At 39.5% G+C, this 17,462-nt stretch overlaps 1 protein-coding gene across 1 annotated transcript; it reads left to right on the forward strand.

The window, feature by feature from the left end:
- Positions 1-5,990: 5,990 nt before the first annotated feature.
- On the forward strand, positions 5,991-14,048 carry LOC121431078 (uncharacterized protein K02A2.6-like). The gene is made up of 2 exons (XM_041628560.1): positions 5,991-6,386; positions 10,343-14,048. Exons 1-2 carry the CDS (start codon positions 6,145-6,147, stop codon positions 14,046-14,048), a joined length of 3,948 nt encoding a protein of 1,315 aa, XP_041484494.1. The 5' UTR covers positions 5,991-6,144.
- The last annotated feature ends 3,414 nt before the right edge of the window (positions 14,049-17,462 follow it).

Genomic DNA, 17,462 nt, shown 5'->3' on the forward strand with positions numbered 1-17,462 from the left:
GGAGGAACACGATAGGAATCTCTACCTACTCATGGAGACAGCAAAGCAAGAAGGCTTAGTTTTCAACAGCTCCAAATGTACTATCAAGAAGGAAGCCATCAACTTCTTCGGTTCCAAGTACACTAGATCAGGTATCTACCCAGATCCGAGCAAGGTAGAAGCTATCACCTCAATGCCATCACCCAAGGACAAAGAAGATGTTCAGAGATGCCTAGGATTATTCACATACCTAGCAGCATACATTCCTAACTTCTCAGAGAAGTCAGCGCCACTTCGAGAACTTCTACACAAGGAAGTACCATTCATCTGGGACGATGATCATGAACATTCCTTGAACAGCCTGAAAAGTGCAGTATCGTCAGGTGCATGTCTACAATTCTATGACCCAAAGAAAGAGACAACTCTTGAGGTAGATGCATCGATGAAAGGGCTAGGAGCATGCCTGCTCCAGCAAGGCAAACCAGTTGCATTTGCATCCAAAAGTCTTTCCACTGCACAGTCCAACTATTCCAACATAGAGAGGGAAACCTTAGCCCTAGTGTTTGGTATCAACCGCTTCCATACATATCTGTTCGGGAAGGAATTCACCGTCATAACAGATCACAGACCATTGGAAATGATATGGAAGAAACCTCTTAGAAGTGCACCACCACGTCTACAGAGATTGCTTATCAAAGTCCAAGGATACCGATTTCAAGTCAAGTATCGACCAGGAAAAGACATGATTCTTTCCGATACCTTGAGCCGACTTCCTAATCCCAAGGAAGCACGCGATGTTCCGCTAGATGTCAGAGTGGAATCCATCTGCACTGAAGCCGAAGATTCGCACCAGATTGACTTGATATACTTCGGACAACACAAGAGAACAGAGCTTCAGAGAGAAACAGCTAATGATCCTGTTCTCAGATCACTATGGCAAATAGTCACTCAGGGATGGCCTGAGACCATCCAAGAATTGCCGACATCCCTTCGTCAATTTTGGTCTTACAGAGATGAAATTGGAGTATCACACGGAGTACTCTTCAAGGGAAGTCAAGTCATCATACCGAAGACACTAAGGAATGACATCCTTAGACAGCTTCATCTAGGACACATGGGAATCGAAAGCACGAGACGACTTGCTCGTGAGACAGTGTTCTGGCCAAACATCAACAAGGACATTGATCAGTTGATAAAGCAGTGTGAAACATGCCAGAAACACCAAGCAAGACAGCAGAAAGAGCCACTGCATCCCCATGATGTACCACCAGCACCATGGACCAGACTAGGAAGTGACTTGTTCATGCTCAATAGACAAGAGTATCTACTCGTTACTGATTACTATTCCAAGTATCCGATCATTGCTAAGCTAACCGATACATCCAGTGCAGCTATAGCAAGACAGATGACGGGAATCTTCAGTCTGTTTGGTCCACCAGAAGAGATTGTGTCCGACAACGGTCCACAATTTGTCGGGAAACCATTCCAAGACATGTGCAAGAAGTGGAATATCAAGCACATCACTTCTTCACCGCACTATCCAAGATCCAACGGATTAGCTGAGAGAATGGTTCGTACAATCAAGAATCTGTTGACAAAGTGTTCTCAAACTAGCCAAGACAGCCAACTAGCCATGATGCACCTGAGAGCAACACCAGTTGACAATAACTTGAGATCACCAGCAGAGATGTTGTTTGGAAGACCCATCCGAACCACATTGCCAAGTCACTATCTTTCGAGAGATTCTGCTGCTACCGAGTTTCTCTTGAATAGGCAAGACAAAATGAAGGAAGTGCATGATCGACATGCAAGTTCTGATCTGCCACCACTGCATGTAGGACAGCCTGTGAGAGTTCTGCATCCAAGAGACATCACTTGGATACCAGCCAAAGTATCCAAAATCTGTGAAGAACCTCGATCCTACGAAGTTTCAACGCCGAATGGAGGAATCTTGAGGAGAAATAGATCTCACTTGAGGGAAATTCCATCCACCAACCCAACTCCGAAGCGTGTGAGGTTCGACGAAGAAAACCACTCCACAGAAACTCAACCGGAGGAAGACAACGTCCAACGAACACCAATGTCCAACTCTAATACTAATCAATCTCAACAGACATACTCACAAACCACGAGGTCTGGACGCACTATTCGCAAACCAGAGAGATTCATGTTTGAAGATTGAACATTATGAACACTCTAAACTCTCAAACAAAGAAGAGAAAGAGAAGAAAGAAGAACACTGAAGACATTAGTGTAGTTTTAAGTTTATTATATGCATGTATAAACATTGTACATTATTTTTGGTATGTCAAGATAGTGTTTACGAAATTATCAAAAAGACACTATAACCAAAACTTATTGTTTGGAAATATTGATTTCAGGATCAATCTGGTTATCCAAATTATTTTCAGTTTTGCACAAGATTGAAGTTATGTAAAATTGAAGATGCATACAGTTTATCACAAATTGGTATTATTCTCACAAACCAAACAATTTCTATATTATATCTGATAAATCATAACCAAGCCAAATTACCAAAATTTGCAGACTACCAAAAGTATTGTTTGAAAACAATATCATTGAAATTTGAAATTCTCAATCTTATCAGAAGAAGGGGGATGTTACGATATCAGTATGGATATCTAAGCACTTCATACACCTCCCGCAACATGGATACCATGCCTGTTGATTGACCTGCCTAGCTGGCCTGTATAATAAACCTGTATATACGTTCATACCAAAGTCTCCACCAGAGTCCTTTGTATTGGATCAGATAGATGAGTACTCCATTCGCCGACTCAAGCTAGCATCTTCTCATTTATCCAATAAGCAACTACTCAAGCCTCATATAACTCTTTAAACTTTTCGGTTTTACAGCTATTTTCCGATTCCATATATATAATGTTGCTCGAGTAACTATAGCGTTCACGCGCGTTGGTGATATCGGGTCCGGGAGTATTTCATGAAAGGACTTGTCGGACGTTTTATCCGCCAAGTCCTGTTTTATCCGACAGTTGCTATGGTAACAATGCTTCTCAACCAATTAGAATATAGGAGACGAAAGTTGTCAGATCTGACAATTTGTCAGACGAAAATATTGATGAAACACCACCCCGGTCTGAGCGTTTCTGGGCGACCGCGCGTTTGTTAGCCGACACAGCATTGGTGAACCACTTTCAATTTGCCATTCGGTTTTAGTCTGAAATGTATTCATTAAAAGGTTACACGTTATCACACTGTAATAAGATGGAAAAGGCGCTTATCAAAGGTATGTTTCACAGAGGGACATATTCGTCAAAAGACATAATAGGCTTACTATGATGTGTAATTGCCCCGTCAGGGGCGAAATTTTTCATTTTTGACAATGGAAATGACAATTCTTAGGCAGGAAAGTGCCTTCATCGTTTACTTTTGTCCTTAAATAATATGATTTTTTTACTTTTAGGGGGGCACATTGGGGGGGGGGGCAAAATCTCGTTTTGCCCCCCCAAATTTTCGTTGGGGGGGCAAGTGCCCCCCCTGCCCCCCCCCCGCTTCCGGCGCCCTTGGTTGTATGAAATGATTTTTTTTTAGCTATGATTGATAATCTTGATCATAGACATTATAGGAATAAATTTTTACCATTGCTAAATGTGATTATTAATGTGGTGATGACAACCGTCATGATTACAATGATAATGCAATACGGTAAATACGACATGAAGTTTGGAGCACGTAAAATTCCTTAAAAACTCCTCAAAAATTTGATACGATTTACCAAAATTGGCTTTCCAAAATTGCGCTATGAAAGGAGCCTTCTATTTCAGAGCAGCTAATTTTTAATCTACAGTTTCATGTTTTGTATGCAAAATCTTTTTAAAAATTCTTTATTCTGTCAACAATTTTTCTTTTAAGCTTTCAAAAAAGAATTTTCACATTGTTCAAAACTTCTGGTAAATTTGAATTATTTTTAATGAGAAATTTCACAATGCTACAATTTAACATCATTCACTTAAAAACTCATTAGTGATGTATCTGATGAAAGAATTAAGTAGATTTTTTTTTTTGGGGGGGGGAAATGTTTGCAAAATCTCTGAAATTCCTAAACATTTCACAGTATTTTTTCCGTCAAGCATTTTCAATATCCATTTATTAATTGTATATGACTTTAGCATTAACTTGAAAATTCTTACTTGATGACTTTACAAAAAAAGTCAGGTGAAAGATTCAAATACAGGCAATTTTCCCGCAAATTTTCAGAAAATGTGTATTTAAGTAAATTGCATAATTTTTAATTTCACAGAAGGTAACTGAAAATTTGTTATATGTTATATTTAGTGAAAAGCGAATAAAAAAAATCAGAAAATTTCCACAAAATGTCCGGAATGAAATTTTTCAACACAATAGCGTTTCAATATTGTAGCGTTTACTAAGAAAATACATAAACGATGTTTTACAATGTTAAAATTACCTCTTGAAAAGTTCCGGAAAAACTACGAAAAATATCCTACGTGAAAAACCGCAAAACCAGTTGGCTTGAAATTTATAGGAAGACCGTAAAATTGATTAATAAAATATTGTCTTTAAAAAATTCTCAAAAAATAGGCCCAGAAAAAATTAGGAAAAACTTGAACAGGTCACAACACATTGATGCTGTGGTCAAAAGAGAAAATTATTCTCACGTTATTTGTAGATAATTTTTTCGACTACATCATATCAAAATTTGAGAGAAAACTGACCACTAATACTGACCACTAATAACGAAGATAAGGTCAAATATGCATAAATACGTTGACGTATGTTGCGAAAATGTGCAATTTTTATTTTTTACGTAATTTTGTGATATTTATGCAATTTCCATGCAGATGAGATATTGACTATATCGACGAGTGAGGAAAAATTGGGGGTCAACGGACTCCCTGAAGAGCTACAGTGAATTTTATATTGGTATATTTTTGCCCACTTATGACTTATTTTGCGAGTTTGCACGCGCGTGCAATGCAAATTTGAATGGACGCGCATTCCGGTATTATTGGTCGTAAGAGGCTTAATGAGGTATCAAATTAATCAGAAGATCATGGACGATGGACAGACACAAAATAAATGACGACTCGAAGAGGCATAGCGATGGTAGGAGCAAGAACGCGCATGCATACCTGTGCGCGCGCAAATTCTTGACATGCTCAAAATGGCCTGAAACGTACCCAAACTTGACCACGGTTGATTTGGAGAATTTTCAAATTTTGACGCGCGCGTACGTGCGCGTCGTGACCTTTGCATGACCTCTGTTGACATGTCCTGATGACTTAACCTGAACTTGATATGATGCAAATATGGATGATTTTTGATGATTAGTTGCGATGATATGATCAATCATTTAATTTCACAAAATGGCGCCTAGATGACGTCATCATAATTTGATAACCTTGAAAAGTTTCGTTTCGCATGTCCATAATGATTGCCATACATGACATGAAAATCAAGGAAATTGACATGCCCGATATTGAGATAAAGTGGTTACTAGCTTTGGCAATAAAAATAAAGAAAATTCTGACGAATATAATAGGTGATCTGTCATATTCATGACAGACCACCTAATAAAGTCATTTTTTCTTCATTATTTTCACATACTTCAACAGTTATGAATGTTAAAGCATTACCACCTTACCTATATAAATCATTCCTCACTTTGTCAACAAGGAAGAGTCTCAATAAATCGAATGGGAAATATGAATATTGTAATGTTGTGATTCGAAGACACCATAGCCTATGCTATGTGATTATGCTGAAAGTGGTCTGCTAGATTCACTGTACGTTTTAGACACGAATAAAGGAACAATGTGACTCGGTAATCATGGACTAAACTATCATTTATTAAGATGTCTTGCATCTTTACACTGGCGACGAGTGAGTTTTGAACTCATGCCTACATTAACTGTTAGTTTGTTCCCGAATTTCGATGGGTAAGCGCCTACAATGAACATTTTCGTCATCTCAAACTTTCGTTTTTCTGCACTATCAGCACTGTCTCAGTTCCTGTGTGACACGTGTACGCGTGTGTGATGGAGTGCGAGCTTTACAACAGAGAAGTTTTATGAACGCTTTCCAGTACTCTGTTGATCTTCCTCGCCATTGCTTATCAGTCTTTACACGTTTGCTGTTGGGACTCTTTATCACTTCACAATCATGGCGACATCAATGCCCACGCTGGCCAATTTTGATGTCCACTCCGACCCTTCCTCGCTATTTTCTCGCTGGCAGAAATGGATTAGGAGGTTTGAAGGTGCTATGACAGGGTTTGGCATCACAGATGATGGCAGGAAGAAGGCGTTACTTCTACACTACGGGGGAGAAGACCTGGACGATGTCTTCCAGACTCTCAAACCCACTGACAACACATATACCAAGGCCAAAGAGGTGTTGGAAACCACTCTAGGCGACACCGCAATACTTACCCGTGTTAAGAAACTGAGACTCCACTCACGCGCATTTGGGCAGCCCTAGCTTAGAACTAAGCTTTCTTTCCGTAAAAAATCTTTATTCTTATGATTCAATAAATGTTAATGAATATATAATTACTCTTAAATCGGTACTCACCGGTTCTTTTGAATTTTCTGCCAAATTCCCACGCTTCTGGCTTCAATTCTGCGATGGATTCTGTTGCCATAGACAGCTACACATGCAACTCTATTTATAAATGGAGCGCCCCTTACGAGAGTTGTTAATGCCGCGGAAAAATTGTTAGGCATTTTGGCCTGTGGTCAAGGCGTTCTTTTGTTCTATTTTTTTTTATAGGTATGAGATCGAAATCACAGCGACTATTCACACTGTTCCATAATGATTCCGAAAGGAGGTGCAGCACCCCCCACCCACATGGGCGCAAATCCCAGGGGGACACTTCCCCTAACCCAAAATAGTAGGGGCACATTATCAAATGTCCCCCTACTATTTTTGTTCTTTTATATATGATGGAAAGAAATAGGCCTACATCATTTAAATCGAAGTAAAACATGTATTTTGGACGAGACGACCTTCTTTTGGGGGTGATAAACCTTCCTTTTTTTTTTTTTTGTTAGTTTGTTTTTGTTTTTTTTTTGCCTGTTTTCCAGCCCCTGGTCCCCTACCTTAGATTTCCACCCTTGCCTCCCACTACTCTTGATATTGTTTGCGAATCTGTTTTGTAAATTAAAGGGGAATTTCACCCTGATAAAAAGATGATGAAAATATGAGAAAAATCATTTCAAAATATCGATGAAGGTGTTATTTGACAAAAAATGGAGTTGATAGAATTTAGAATGCTTGATTTATTGTGACGTCTATAACGAGCAGTTGCTCTATCCTAAATATAAAATGCCCAAATTTCCCATTTTTAATGGTCCGTAACGACCCACTTTTTTCTTTTTGATAACAAGTATGAATTGATATAGGCCTACTAAAATGTACCATAAAAATCATTATCATGTATTTCTTGACATTTCATTTACTTTTTTACCATAATAATAGCTGCTTGCAAAGGCCTACGCCGTCACAAAAAAACCCGGGGGCCGGGGGGGGGGGGGGCACTTACATTGACGAGTGGATACCATGCGCGACCAAAAAAAACGTAAAAAGGATGTCCTTTTCACGATAGGGCACGTTACCTACGTAACGTGATAAGGGTGTCAAAAACACAAAAATAACGAAAAAAGGGTATCTATTAATTCGCTAGGAAAACCGTCGTGTTTAGGGTCTAATTTGCGGGGATGATAAAACAAAATCAAAATGTTTTATAAAGGATGTCCTTTTTGCTCCAACACTTCGTGTTTAGAGTCCGATTTGCGCGAGGTGTAGAAGGTGGGGTCGTACTAAACCAAATAAGGTAAAGCCGACGACCGAAGGACCCGTAACAATAAAACATTCCTGTACTTGTTTAGGGGTTCATTTCAGGGAATATTTGCCAAGAGTATCGTTTTGTTTCCAATACTTGTTAAGGGTAGGGTTTCACACGCCAATACTTGTTAAGGGGTGCATTTTCAGAATATGGAAATTACGTGTTTAGGGTGCTTTTCGAGACCCCATGGTCGCGCATGGTATCCACTCGTGAATGGAAGTGGCCCCCCCCCGGGCAAAAAAAAAATCTTACCTTTGAAAAAGATTGGTGGGGGATGGATTTTCCTCGAACGCATACCAATTTTTTTTTCTGCTATTTTCATAATAAACTTTAAATGAATTCAACTTTGCACTACTTAATTTTTTCAAAGACAAAATAACAAAATTACATATCGTCATCATCATCATCACCACTATCATTAGCATCACCATCATCATCACCACAACCGTCACCACAACCATCATCATCACCAAGATAATTTTCATCATCGTCATTGCCATCATCATCTTTTTTTTTCTTTATTTTTTCCCCATCCCTTCTTCTTTTTTTTTTCTTCCAATATTCCTCCTTTTTTTAGAGCGGCACACCGTCATGCTCCCTCACTGATTATCCGCCTCTATATGCTTGATGTTGTATAAATTGGCGGATACCTGAATGAAATACTGAAGAGAAAATAAGGAAAGGGAAAAAGTAAGAAGAAAAAGAAGATGAGGAGAAGAAAAAAAGAAAGCCAAACAAATGAAACAAAACAATGTCAAAATTTCGTAATAAAGTCTTCTACGTCAGTTTAATAATGATGTTTTCATTGAAATGAGAACAAAAAAAGAATTGAAACCATAGGCGGCGGAAGCGGGGACGTTCCCCCCTAAATTTGTTGTTGACCTTTTTTTTTTGCTTGTCAATTTATTTTCCTACGTCCCCCCTAAAATGTTTGGGTTGAGAGCCTTTTTTTTGCTTGTCAAAATTTTTTAGGTTGTCCCCTACTAAAATTTGGGGCTTCCGCCGCCAATGATTGAAACAGGACTACATTATAATATAGTGTAAAGAAATAGAGGGAAGCTCCGAGACAATAAAAAGGTTGAAAAAGAAAAAAATGTGAAAACACAAAGCTCTCACAACATGAGCATAATAACAAATAATAACAAATAAGCGAGGACAAGTAGCTGAGGGACCCCCCCAACTCTCTCTCTCTAGTTATCTATCTATCTATCCGACTCGATTATATAAGAGAAGAATTTACTAATCAAAATATTATGAGCAAAAAGCACGAGCTGATATTTTTTATGAATATTCAAAACTGATAGAGAGACGCAATCGAATTATTCGATTGCGACAAAATTGATGATCTGAGAATTTATTGTTTTTAGGAATTCATTAAAAGCATAAAGTTGATCAGCATTAAAATATGGCAGGCGCAACGCATGAGCTAAAGCTTTATAGGCATACACCGATAAAAATTTTAAGTATTTTTGGTAATCATGAAAAAAATTGATATTTCATGAAAGAAAGCTCAAATCCCGAGGAGGAATATTCTTATGAATTGACTTTAAAAAAAACTGTGGTAAGCCCCATTTAATATTTGATTATAAGTCGAATAAAACAGTAAAAGCTGACAAACGTTCGCGTGATATTTGGCAACCTCCCCCCAAAAAATAAATAAATAAATAAATAAAAAATAAAAAAAGTTTTTAACTATAATAATGATCGAAGGTAATTTTGTCTCGCGTAGAACTGGACAAATGAAAAAAGATTGTCACTAAAAAAATGAAGGTAATTTTGACCCACGTAAAATTTGGCGAGCCCCCCCCCCCCAAAAAAAAAAGGAAAAAAGGTTTTAACAAGCAAAAAAAGGCTAAAAAGGAGAAAGAAGAGACAAGAATAATTATGAACGAAATATCCCCATTACAAATAATGCTGTGATCATCATAAGAGAGGGGTCGCATAACTAGTATGAACAACGTATTTAATTCCAAAATATTTACTACAAATCTCAATAGGGGGATCGGGCAGAAATGCTCACCCCCACCCCCCCCCCCCCCCCCCCCCCCCCGATCCGCCACTGATTCCAATCAATAATGACATTTATCTGCAATACTGATACTTTGGAATCAAGATACTGAAGATTGATACGCTTTACATAAATTATGAACGTCTGACAAAAAGATAATCTACCGATCACCTGACCGATCAGCTGACCAGTTCGCGTATCACTTCGGAGTTGATCACTCGTCGCAGCTGTGTGGAACGCTCACCGAAAATCAACAAAAAGGGCCTGAAATGTAAGTTTAATGATAATATATTTTAATTTGAACTACTTAATTAATACTTTTAATGTCTCCCCAACAAATGAAAGTCATATCACGTAACTCCAATTTGTATTAAGGCGTACATTTACCAAAGTCTTGGGTTGGAAATCAGAACAGCATTGTCTAACCCATATTTTTGGGTAATGTCGCCTATGAGGTCCATACATGTTAATGTTTGGACCTCATTGGTACTAGGAGTGTTGGAAACGTACTTCCAACCAAAGCAGAACACCCTGTATGAAACAATAATTTTCAGAAGGGAACGTCAGCAGCAGGGAGAGAGCATTGATCAATACTGCACTCGGTTGAGAAAACTAGCAGAGCGATGCAATTTCACGGATGCCGAGCGGGAACTCAAAACCCAAATCATCGAGGGTTGCCTGTCCAGTCAGCTTCGGAGGAAGGCGCTGGAGAAAGATCGCGGGCTGGAAGAGATACTCGAACTAGCACGATCCATCTCACTATCGGAAACCCGCACAAAGGAGGTTGAGCATGTAGGACGTGCAGAAGCTAATCACCTCCGTACAGCTGCAGGAAAGCAGAAGCAGAGTCGCTCATGGGGCAAGGCCAAGCCCAAACCTACTCCTGATCATAAGCAACAATGCTATCACTGTGGCGGGAGCTATCCGCATGCCAAGAAGTGTCCTGCAAAAGGAATGACCTGCAACGCCTGCGGAAAACCCAATCATTTTGCAAAAGTCTGCAAATCTGCCGAGAAATCTACAAAAGACCAGAAAAAGAGGGTGAAAGGCGGAGGCAAGGCTAATGCGCTAACATCTGTAGAGGATGCAGAGGAGACCAGTGATAGTGACTATGTCTTCCAACTCTCTTCATCGGATACTGACCAGCCTCGAGCTACAGTTTGCGTAAACAACACTCCAGTTCAAGCTCTCATCGACTCGGGCGCAACTGTCAACGTCATGAGCAGAAAAACATACAATCTGCTATCTGACTGCCCGAAACTTAACAGGAATCGACACAAGGTGAAAATATTTTCCTATGGAAGCAATGAACCGCTGCCAACAATTGGCACATTCAAGTGCACGATCAGCTTCAAAGATAACACGACCACTGCTATTTTCCATGTCGTTGAAGGGGACAGCGACACCCTTCTGAGCTGCAATACGGGAATTGCACTTCGCATGATTGCACTTACATATGCGATTCCATCTGCCACTGATCTGGAGGACCAGTATGCCGATCTCTTCAAAGGACTCGGTAAGCTGAAAGGAACCACATGTACGCTGCATGTAGACCCAGATGTCCCTCCAGTTACTCACCAACATCGCCGCGTACCTTTTCATGTAAGAAAGCAGACAGAGAAAGAGCTTGATCGTCTCAAGAAGCTTGACATCATCGAGCCAGTACAAGGTGAGCCCACTCCCTGGGTATCACCCATCCAGGTTGTGAAAAAGCCTAACAGTGAGAATGGTATTCGGATCTGCGTTGACATGCGTGCCCCTAATCGTGCAATTAAGCGGGAAAGGCATGTCACACCTACCATTGATGACATTATCCAGAAGGTGAATGGCGCAAATATCTTCAGCAAACTGGATTTGAACGCAGGCTATCACCAGATAGAACTATCGGAGGAATCAAGACACCTGACAGTGTTTTCTACGCACGTCGGTCTTTTCCGATACAAAAGACTGAACTTTGGAGTAAACTCAGCTGCTGAGGTGTTTCAGCACATGATCCAGACTGCCCTGCAAGGACTTGATGGATGCCTGAATATCAGTGATGATATTCTGATCTACGCTAACACGCCAGAAGAGCATCATACGCGCCTACATGCCTGCCTACAACGACTGAGAGAATGCAACCTGACACTAGGCAGAAAGAAGTGTCAGTTTGGCAAGCGTGAGATCGAGTTCTTCGGACATGTTTTCTCCAGTGATGGTGTCTCACCTGATCCGCTGAAAGTCCAGGCCATCGCTTCTGCGCAAGACCCCACTAATGTGCAGGAAGTGCGGAGTCTTCTCGGACTTGTAACCTATTGTAGCAGATTTATCCCAAATCTGGCTACACTCTCCGCTCCACTTCGTGATCTCACAAAGGACAAGGTGAAGTGGGAATGGACTTCGCAACACAAGCGAGCAATGCAGGAGATTAGAAATAGCCTTTCGGAGGAATCCACAAATGCGTTCTTTGATCCCGAAAAGTCGACGCAGCTGATCGTCGACGCGAGTCCAGTAGGTCTTGGTGCGCTACTTGCACAGACAACCAAGGATGGAAAAACATCGGTGATCGCATTCGCGAGCAGATCCCTGACACCCGTTGAGCAACGCTATTCGCAGACGGAAAGAGAAGCTCTTTCCATCACATGGGCGATTCTTCACTTTCATCTCTACGTGTATGGCAGTAATTTCACGGTGATTACTGACCATCGTCCGCTCGTTAGTCTCTTCAATAACGCGAATAGTAAGCCACCAACGCGTATTGAGCGCTGGATCTTGAAGTTGCAGGAATATGAATTCTGTGTCACCTACGAGCCGGGCAAGACAAATCCGGCCGATTATCTCTCGCGACACCCGCTACCGTCCACGCAAACCACTAGCCGCGAGGAGAAGGCTGCTGAGCAGCATATCAATTTCATCAGTGCGCATGCGGTGCCAAAAATGATGTCTCTGCAAGACATCAAGGATGCAACCAAAGCTGATGAAAGTCTCAATCTATGCATGGAAGCGATCAAATCAGGCTCATGGGAAAAGGTTGTGAAAGAATCGCGTAATGATGAAATCGCTAGCCTGAAATCTGTAAAAGATGATCTCACAGTAAACGCGACCTCTGATCTCGTTCTACGCAATAATCGCATTGTGGTTCCAATGGTGCTAAGAGAGCGTATTGTTGATATCGCGCATGAAGGTCACCAGGGAGTTGTTAAGACGAAACAGCTCCTTCGAGAAAAGGTTTGGTTTCCTGGAATCGACCGCATAGTTGAAAGGAAAATCAAGCAGTGTATTCCTTGTCAAGCCACATCCGCGTCCAATCTTCGTGACCCAATTAATATGTCTGAGTTACCTTCCGGTCCATGGGTCAATGTGAGCATAGATTTCGCAGATCTGCCCAGCGGAGAGCATTTACTCGTCATCGTGGATGACCACAGCAGATATCCCGTTGTAGAAATCGTAACTTCCACGTCGGCGAAAGCGGTTATCCCGAAGCTAGATCGCGTGTTTGCCATGTTTGGAGTCCCAGAAGTTGTCAGAAGCGATAATGGACCTCCATACAATAGCATAGAATTTGCAAAATTCGCACATTATCTCGGATTCTCTCACAGGAAAATTACACCCCGCTGGCCGAGAGCCAATGGCGAAGTTGAACGCCTGATGCGTACCCTGAAGAAGGTCGTCCGCACAGCTGTCGCTGAGAGCAAATCGTGGAAACAGGAGTTATACCGGTTTCTTCGAAACTACAGAGCTACCCCGCATGCAACCACTAGCGAAGCACCAGCGACACTGATGTTTGGCCGTCCACTGCGTACGCGTCTCCCCGAAGTTCCGCGTCAAGTTGAAAATTCACGCGTTCGTGATCGCGACAGTCAGAATAAATCGCGAATGAAGCGAAACGCGGAGCGACACATGAAGATGCGCCAGACGCCACTCAAATGTGGTGACAAAGTCCTTGTCAAGCGTGATGGCTACGTCGACAAGTTCACGACCCCTTTTGACCCTAAGCCTTTTGTCGTTGTCAGCACCAAAGGATCCATGATCACTGCACGTCGTGGAAAGCAAACAATAACTCGAAATGCTTCTTTCTTTAAGGTGCTAGATATGTCTCTAGTTGTGGATAACACTGACTCTGACTTTGACTGCTCTGACAATGAACAAGACAATGAGCAAATGCCTGACATTCCACGGAGAAATCCAATCCGTGAACGCAGACGCCCTAGGCGTTACGATGATTTTTTCTAGCCAAGAACAGGCCAAATGACAAAACAATAATCATTTGAACGGACAAGACAGTGATAATATCTTGCTTGATATTGTGTCATTTTATTTTCTTTATGTACATCATGATTTTTTTTGTTTTGAATGCTTTCAAACGATCACATGTATGTTTGATTCATGTAGTTTTTTTCTACACAGGATTTTGCTTTTGTTTTTAAAATTTGCATAACAAGAAAATTACAAACCACAAGGCTTACAGAATAATTATGCGAAATTTGATTATTGCCATATCTGTGTATTTTTTCTTTCTCAAAGGAATTCACTTATCATGGTGCATGTTACATTGGAAAAAAAAAATTCATAAGGCAGAATTTTCTTTCTCACAGTTTATTGTTTCTATCTTTCAGATTTTCCTCTTGATTCACACATAAGAAAGAGAAGGCAATGCATGTGCACCACGATATTTTTGATTATGCAAAGAAAATCTTGAATTTGTTCCGTATACTGGTATCTTATTACAGGTTTATTCCTAATTGTTTAGGCAACATTGTTTTCCTTGTAAATAAGTTTTTAATGTGTCAACTATGATGTTTTTTTTTTTTCAAATGTATTCATGTATCCCACATATATTCGAGTCTGAAGGTTGATACTGTCAAGATTGTGTTTGTTTACAAAATGCACTTCTTCACCCTTAAGAGGAGGAGGTGGATGTATGGAAATTATACAGCCAATTTTGTGAGATGACATTATGTATGAAGCCTGCTAATTTACAAATGTACAGTATGCATAATGTATCAGTAGTTGTAGTCAACTTGTTGATGTTTTGTTTTCTCTAGCTATAGGTCTTTATTGTTTTGAATTTGATATACATACCAGCCAAACGTGTAGTCAAACAAAACCTGAAACAAATATTTGTCTATTGATCAGTCAATAGCTCACAATTTTAATAATTAGAATACCAGACAATATTTTAGATACCAGAGCTTGAAATCTCGAAGTAAACAATGTTTAGCCAATATCCATGACAACACTTGCCCAATGCAATTAAAATGTTATGTCTCATATTATACCAGACAAAAGGTTAAGCTTTTATCTCTGAAAAAAGGGAGAGATGTAATGTTGTGATTCGAAGACACCATAGCCTATGCTATGTGATTATGCTGAAAGTGGTCTGCTAGATTCACTGTACGTTTTATACACGAATAAAGGAACAATGTGACTCGGTAATCATGGACTAAACTATCACTTATTAAGATGTCTTGCATCATTACAAATATTATTTTCTGTTGGTCACCTTTATCTTTCGTAAACCACTTTGATTACAACAGCTTAGACGCTATCTGCTAGCATTAAGAAAATACATATATATATATCTCTCTCTCTTGGAGATGGCTGAAAGCCGTTGTTGGTTGTTCACAAGGTGAGAATCATCCGTGCTCCGATCCACTATAGGGGTAGTTTTACAACCATTCTATACACCCATCTCAATGGACTAAATTTTTTTGTGTTGTAAACAAGTGAAATTAATCACTTGATGCGAGCGCCAATCACCAGCGGAAGGTTTCGAGATTTAAACCTACTGAACGAGACACTATATTCATGTTTGTAAATTGTGAAAAGGATGAGTAATTGGGCATCTTCCTTACATTAATAATTCGAATGCAAAGCGCGAGCATACAATTTTTATGTACGTTTTGAACGGATCGAAAATTGAGGTACCTGTTAAGGACTGCTTGCACTCGGCCATGAATACGTTACATATATCAGTAATCAAATAATGCGAGCGCGAAGCGCAAGCTGAAAAAAATGAAATTTCTACATGAAGATTTTCAAAAAAATAATAAATTTTTGTAATCCTGAAACAATAAAGCTATATAACTAAACAATATTATTGATGCGAGAGCGAAGCGCGAGCAGAAAAAATCGAGCCTAGACCCGATCACGGGACATTCTATTTATGTTTTGTAAATCATGAAAATGATGAGTAATAGTAGATGTTCCCACATTAATAATGCAAGCACAAAGGGCGAGCAGAAAATTGTTGATATTGTGATCCGAAACTGGATGATTTAAATAGAGAACAAGTTTAGTATCTTAATAAATATACACGCGCGCGTTTCAGTCTAGACCTATAATCTACGCATTCTAAATATATCTTTTATCATGAAAATCAAAGTGACCGAGAAGCACGAGCTTCAACTATTTGATATTCCGATCTGAAAAATTCAATTTCAGCTCTATGTTTCAAGCACTTTGTAGGAAAAATATGAGGTGGATATGAATTGCTCTTAATTAAGAGCTGATATTTTTCATTATTATTACTTTGACTTTTGACATAGGACCGGGACATCCTTAGGACATGTCATCATATGAAAATGATGACTATCTTCCTATCCCTCATGCTAAGCGCGAGATGAAACAAAAGGGACCATTTAATTATTGAATCAATATCTGGTCATGGCCTGGAGACTGGACATTTCGAGCACTTATGTAATTATGAATAGGAAGCATCAGTTAATATATTTTTAACCATTGATGCGAGCCCAAATCGCGAGGCAATTTTTTTTATTGCTGTTATGAAAAAGTGATTTTAAGCAGTTTGTTTTATAATCAATATTGAGACATACTTAACTCGCCAATCAATGTTCTAAAATCAGACCTGAAAAGTGATATTTTGAAAACTTTATGGAATACACGAAAGTAAGAAATATTGGTGAGGGTTTTAGGAAAATCCATCAAAAATATATATAGAAAGTTATTAGAATAGTAAGGTTTTTTTTTATTTGTGGCGTCATATACGAGAAGCTGCCCCATAATTTCTTTCTTTCAGGATCACATGCTAGATGATTTGTCTGTTGGTATTCTAATGGTACAATAAAAACTTTTTTTTTTTTAAATGACATTTCATTGATTTCTACTTCATGATACATAGGGAAGTCGCTCGCATATGACATCAGAAAAAATTGTCAATCTTTGATATATTTTTCTCAAATCTTCACCAAGGTTTTCTAATTACTTTTATGCTATTTTTACAATTAACTTTTCGTCAGGATGAAATTTTCTCTTTCATAATGAAGATTTGGTGGTTCAGAATTGACAGAAAACCAAATGAAAGAGTAATGTTGGCCCTAAAATGCCAGATATGGCCCAATTTTAAAAGTAAAAGTGTAAATCACATTTCTCCTGTAGAATGCCTTAGCAGTCATAGTAGGTTTGAGATTACAGTAATCGTATTTCTTTTTATGATGTAGGGAAGGCCTTTTTAAAACGATGTACCCTGTTGGTAAAATAACCTTAGATGAAACAAAATCTTTTACAATGAGAGAAAATGAGAAGGGGGCAGAATAGATTGAGAGGAAAGAGAGAAAGGGGGAGGGGGTAAAAAAGGAGTCGGATAAACAGACAAACTTAACAGAGAATGGGATTGGAAGTTGAATA

This window comes from Lytechinus variegatus, chromosome 1 (genome assembly GCF_018143015.1).
Source record: "Lytechinus variegatus isolate NC3 chromosome 1, Lvar_3.0, whole genome shotgun sequence".
NCBI classification, from domain to species: Eukaryota; Metazoa; Echinodermata; class Echinoidea; order Temnopleuroida; family Toxopneustidae; genus Lytechinus; species Lytechinus variegatus.